This window comes from Aethalodelphis obliquidens, unplaced genomic scaffold (assembly GCF_003676395.1).
Source record: "Aethalodelphis obliquidens isolate GAN/ISIS:26980383/991018 unplaced genomic scaffold, ASM367639v1 scaffold127, whole genome shotgun sequence".
NCBI lineage: Eukaryota > Metazoa > Chordata > Mammalia > Artiodactyla > Delphinidae > Aethalodelphis > Aethalodelphis obliquidens.
The window spans coordinates 479,378-485,377 of NW_020838071.1; the positions used below are offsets into that span (position 1 = coordinate 479,378).

At 45.5% G+C, this 6,000-nt stretch overlaps 1 protein-coding gene across 1 annotated transcript in view; it reads right to left on the reverse strand.

Moving 5' to 3' along the window:
* The window catches only part of TMEM47 (transmembrane protein 47), a 29,375-nt gene extending 23,786 nt beyond the window's left edge, over positions 1-5,589 (reverse strand). Inside the window, exon 1 of the mRNA XM_027099054.1 lies at positions 5,093-5,589. Coding sequence (XP_026954855.1) covers positions 5,093-5,318 — 226 coding nt within the window. The 5' untranslated portion in view covers positions 5,319-5,589. The remainder of the gene's footprint in view (positions 1-5,092) is intronic.
* Between the last annotated feature and the right edge of the window lie 411 nt (positions 5,590-6,000).

The window sequence follows — 6,000 nt, forward strand, 5'->3', positions numbered from 1 at the left end:
AAAGTCATGAGCATAAAAAAATAACTGTCATTTGACACCACTAACTTTGGGGTTGGTTTGTTTTCCAGCATTAATAACTGGAACACTCTTGGAGAAAACCTGTCCCTACCACTGATTGAGAACTTGGTAAACTTACAAAAATACCTGGTCTCCTCAATAATATATGGAGATAACATTAGCTAAACTGCAAGTTTATTCAACACTGGGAATAATAGAGATGTCTGGCCTGGAGTAGTACTGAATAAAAGGTAGCTATTAGACAATAAATTTGTGATCATGATTTACCAAGAGCACTGTTAAATGCTGTGAAGTACATATCAAAATTTAAATTTGAGACTAACAACACACTTCATCATTCAATGCAAAAAAAGTTTACCACTTAAGGAGGAAAAAGTCCTCAATTATTGAAAAAAATTATCACTTTGGGTTTGCTTCTCTGAATATATAAGGAAGAAATGCAACCCTAATGAGCAGGTATGTTTGCATATTTAATCTTCATGACAAATCATCTGATGACAGTAAGCTGTATGAGGTCATATGATTGGTAAGTGGTCAAGTTCAGGGCAGTTTGAATCCAAAGCCTCATATATTCTTCACAACACTACTCTGCCCTCCTAGAGGATTATGTTATAATTTATCAGAGTTCATAAAGAAGTTTACTGTGATATTTAGGTAATATAATCCAGGGACTTATTTTGGAGCATCTAAAATCCTTTTCACTAATATATCCAGTAGTACTTTGCGGTCTCACTAAGTGGGCTTAGTATTAAACAGAAACCTGAAAGTGATTCTTCAAATTTATTCCTGACAGCGGGCAAAATCTATTGCTTGAGATATGCTTTTGTTTGTTTTGGTTTTGTTTTGAAAGGTTTTATGAAAGGCCAGGCTTCTCACATATTCATCAAATCCCTTAGCTGACAAAGATTGATCTAAATGGCTCCCTGGAGATTACAATCATTCTACAAATGTGAACAAAAGAGGAATTATATCTGCCCACAGATTAAAATGTCCTTTGTAAAAATCAATCTGGGGAACTTCAGAGTCTTAGGAGACCTTAAAAGGAAATCATCATCAAGATCTTTAAATGTTATACTGGGTTTTCTCTGGATTATTAATCAAGAAAGTTTTGGTGCTAAGTGCTGCTCTTTGAATAATTTTCCACCAGTCTACGCTGTATAGGTTAAAAAAAATTCCATTTGTTCTACTTCTGTTCTTTCTTAGGAAACCAGAATAGAGTATAACTGTTGTGACCTCCAGGCTTGCTGAGTTATTTGTAAACATGCATCAATATCAACTCATTTCAAGCAACAAGCTGAACTTTCCGTGGAGTAAATCACATTGCAAAGTTTTCCAATGAAATTACGTTTCCCAATTAAGATATGGATTCAAAATATGCACAGATGATACACATCTGAACTCAGAATCACTGTATCTCAGATTTTCTAAGATTTGCAGGTGTTTAGGCAGTTCCGTTTATCTTAAACTACCACCCAAGACAGGTTTTCTTATAATGCCTTTTAAAGTGGATTTTTATATCACAGTTTTAAAAAAATGAGCTACATACAAAGCACTCTTAAAAGAACCCCTTGTCAACTGAAAATAATAATATTCACCTGTTATTAGCCTACAGCACACTGCCATTTCAAAACTGCCAGTGACTCGTTACAAATGCAGCTATTTTTAGGACAGTGCGCTAATGTTAATATTCCTTGAAACAGGAACCAACTATTTAATCAAGTATTTTGTGGATGGAAAGCTGGATAAATGCCACTTGTTATATCCCAAAATTACTCTCAGTAAACTGTGTTCATTTGGCCATCTGCACACCCTTACATTTTGCTTAGTCAGTAAATAACACAGACGTCAAAAAAGCAATCTGATTTATATGAAATAGCTACGTATTTATAAATTTTAAAGAAGAAGTATAAAATTACCCTAGAGGTTATACAGTACATTTGAAGTCAAGTTTAGGGTGTCAGCTTTCTATATACACTTGAGTAATCCTATTTGTACTAAGGATTCTCTTATAATTGCTATGGCTGTGAAACCCTGTAATTATATTCTAGGAAAAAAGTTATCAAAACTAAATGCGACTAAGCAAAAGTCTAAAACATTACTATCATTTAAAAATAATATTTAAGATGTATTAAAAGGCTGCCAAAATCATCCTTAGAAATTCTGTGGCCAGCAGCCATGTGAGTACTTCCTATTCTAAACTTCCTAACAAGCATACTTAATTAATTTATTTTTTTCCTGTTTCCACCGCGAATGACAGTCTATTAGCCATTTTCTCATTTGTCTTTTTGGGAAATTTACAGCTTAAGGATGAATGCCTGGATAGTCCCCCATACACTGAATTGGGACACCGGAGAAAAGCATTACAGTTGACTGACACCCGGATTACTGGTTCGTACTAGAAGTGCTGACGCAACCTACAATACACCAGGACACAAAAGGAATGGTTCTGCTGCTTTTGCTTAAAACCATAAAACAGGTTATAAGCGGCAAACGATGCACATTTGGTACCAAAATTAAAATGCGGCTTTAAAAATAATGGCTGAGGGGAAAGTTTCCCTAGGAACTGGGCCTAAGTAGGACATATTGCCATCGGTAGAAACATTCCTGAAATTTCCCTTCTGTATTTACAAGCTTGCCTCTTCACGGCAGTTTCAATTCTAATTAAGACAAAGGTTTTTAATTAAGCCCTGAAGATGCTGGTAAAGGGCCTTCAGTAAAACTGTCCTTGGTGGTTCCTCCTGAGGTAATTCATTTCGAGACAAAGAAGTGGATCTCTTAAAATCTTCAGAGAAGACATTTCCCTCCCTGCTTTCTGCTATTCAACACAGCAAACAGACTGAGAAAAGCTGCCTGCCCTTTGGAACGGGCAAGGAAAACATTGTTCGTTTCACTTCAAGCTTCCCCCTTGTTTCAGAATACTGGTGCACAGAAGCTTCAAGTGCACCGAACACTGTAAGAAAATAGACTTTGTAAAGTGGGGAGATGAGCGATTTTCCAGATTTTGTTTCCTTTCCTCCTGCATCCTCCCCGTCCACCACCACCTTGGGGAGGAAAAATGAACTGCTACTACATAAAGAAAGTCAATAACTTGTTCCAGATAGCCTCCAACAAAACCATTTCCACCAGCCCAATTTGCTTCTGAAGTGTACTTTTTCTAGGAGGAAAACTATTTTATTTTCAGGAACGCAACAAGAAATAAATGCTGCAGTATGAGTTTCAGCAAGAGGGTAGAATAACGGGTTTAGAAGAAAAAATCAGAAGCTGTACCAGCCTCCGATTTTTACCTTGCAGAGTCCTATTACAACTATATTTGCATTAAGCTTGTGCTTAGAGAGGAAAAAAGCAAAGATAAATGGGTATGGAGGCAATGAAGGAAAGATTAGCAAACACTGCAGACGCGCCACAAACTCGAGCTGGCTTCTCCCCATTCCCCACATTCCTGGCCGAGAGAAAAGGATACGGGCCTGAAAAGAAAATGGGAGTTGAAGCTTGTTTCTCCTACCTATCTGAAAAGTCTTTATGCAATCAGGGGGCTATTATTTCAGGAGACAGAGAGAAAGGGGCAAAAGATTCACGTTGCTAAGGAGACGTGCTGGAGCTGGCATTCCTACATAAATTTCCATTTCTATTGGAGAGGGGAAAGAAAGCATATTTTCTCCAAAGTTTATTTGGATCCCCTGGTTACTGAAGAAAGGCATTTTACCAATTTATTTTATCTTTAGTTGTAAACAACCAACCCTGAAAGAATTAAAAGACCTAAATGTTGACCTCCCGCTGCCAACCAGTCCCCTCCACAGTAAATTAAGCAACAAAGACGAAATCCTTCAATAGAAATTTTGAGGTAATATCAAAGAAAAAGCCTTTTGTAAACAGACAAATTTATGGAAGAAACTAAACCAAGTGCACTAATTTCTTTTATAACAAGAAACCAAAGACAAAAGCAAATCTGATTTTTGTGGCTCTTTGTCCTATTTCAACTTGCCTGGAACTTGACACGTTTCCAGTAAGGCTTTATAAATAGTCCCAGAGAAGACAGGGAACTGTCACGAAGGAATTTAATGAGTTTCTCAGGGGTGCGCGTGTAAGTGTATAAAATCACAGCCTGGTCTTCTGCCTTTTATTCCCCTTTCTCTGCACTGACACCAGCAGCTCAAGAATCAAGATTAGCAAGGAATAGGGGTTTGCAGCAAGAAATCGGAAGTTGTCAGATTTCTGCTAAGGGCGTAATATTGGGAGGGCAGGGGAAGGCAACCGGGGCTCAAGGAGAGAGTAAAGTGTTTGTAAAGGCCCTCCGTGACTACCTAATTCTCCGTCGTCCACCCCATCCCTTTGCTGTTTCCAGGGCTGGCTGAATAAGCCACAACTTTCCAGGCATCTGTGAGTACCTCATGCAGAAGAGCAAGAAAGATCTGGAGGACTGAAGAGGCATCTGGAGTGGGAAAGAAAGAAGAGCAACTCTCAACCAAGGACGGCGTCACCAAAAAAGGCAAGGAAATTAAAGCCTGTCCCTCTCCCAACTCTTCACATCGCTCAAAAATTTAAGGAACTAAAATCCAAACCGAAACTCACGGGAAAACCCAGGTAAAGTGGAGTAGAACAGACAGAAACGGGGGCACTCAGAGGTAAACTCAGGCACATTCCTCCTTGAGAGAGAAGTGGGGAAGGCAGACAGAACCCACAGCATCCTGATGGGAGTTGGGGCGCTTTTGCTTGTGTCTTTTTTAACGCGGGTGTGGAAGGCGTTGCATTTTCAACACAGCCACATGGTTCTCGCCTTAAATGATAACAATTACCCAAAATAGCATACGTGTTACTCCAGAGCCCGAGGAATGGCCACGGGAGGAGAGGGCGTGGGACATTGTACTGGGTTTGGCGACCGGGATTGGGGAGAGGTGAGGGGTGGAGATCAGGGAGTTGGCTGGAGCCCGAGGATCCGCGAAGGGCCAGGATGGAGGGGGCGGACTAGGGTGGGGGACACACAAGGAGAGGCGGGTAGAGGCGGTAGCTGTCCAGGCAGCGGGGCGCGGGGAGGTCCGGGGCGGGAGGCAGGGGTCGCGGCGCGCCGGGCCCTCACCGCTGCTGAGTGTGGACTCGCAGTGCCAGATGTCCAAGCTGGCGGGTTTCCGGCAGGACTCCCACAGGGACAGGTAGTACTGGTGGTCGGCCGTGACCCAGGCCGGGCTCAGCACGGCCCCCAGGTCCAGACACAGTGCCAGGAAGATGCACACCAGCCCGACCAGCTTCAGCGGGGTCAGCACCGACACGCGCACCTCCTCCATGCCGCTGCCCGCCGAAGCCATGTCCCGGGCGCCGCAGCCGGCCCGCCCCGCCGGAGACTAGGATGCCAGGCGGGTCCGGAGAGCCGGGAGCCCGACCTCCCACGGAGGGAAGCAGCCGAGCCGCCGCGCGCGTGGACTCGCTCCCTCGGGGATCCGCGCGCTTTCCGCCGCGCCACGAAGGTGGATCTGAGGGGCGGCCGGCCGGGGACCGGGTCGTAGGTAGCCGCAGCGACGCCGTTCCCGCCGTGGACCTTCGCCGCCGGCCCCGCGCAGCGCTCTGCCCGCGCCCGCTCCGCCCCGGCGCTGCCCCGCTCGCTCGCTCCGCCCCGGCCCCTCCCCGGCTGCGGGAGGCGGTGCCGAGCGGGGAGGGGCAGCGGTCAGCACCCGGGCCGACGTCAGGCTCCGGCTCCAGGCTCCAGGCTCCCGGCGCGAGAGGCTTGCGGCCGCCCCACCCCTGCCCGGTGCGCGCGGAATGGGTCCGCTCTCTCTCTGCCCACCGTGCGCTGTGCGCGCGCATTGAGTCCTCTACCCTAGTGTGCTGCGCCCACATAGCCCCATGCGAGCCCTCCGCCCCAGAACCGCTGCGCGGGGCAATTCCTCGAAGCTGCCCGGCCCCCGGCCCCGCCCCTGGCCGCGCTCGCTCCGGGGTCGCCTGGCTTCCCGCCCCCACCCCCTCCCGTCACGTGGATTTCCTTTTCTTAGC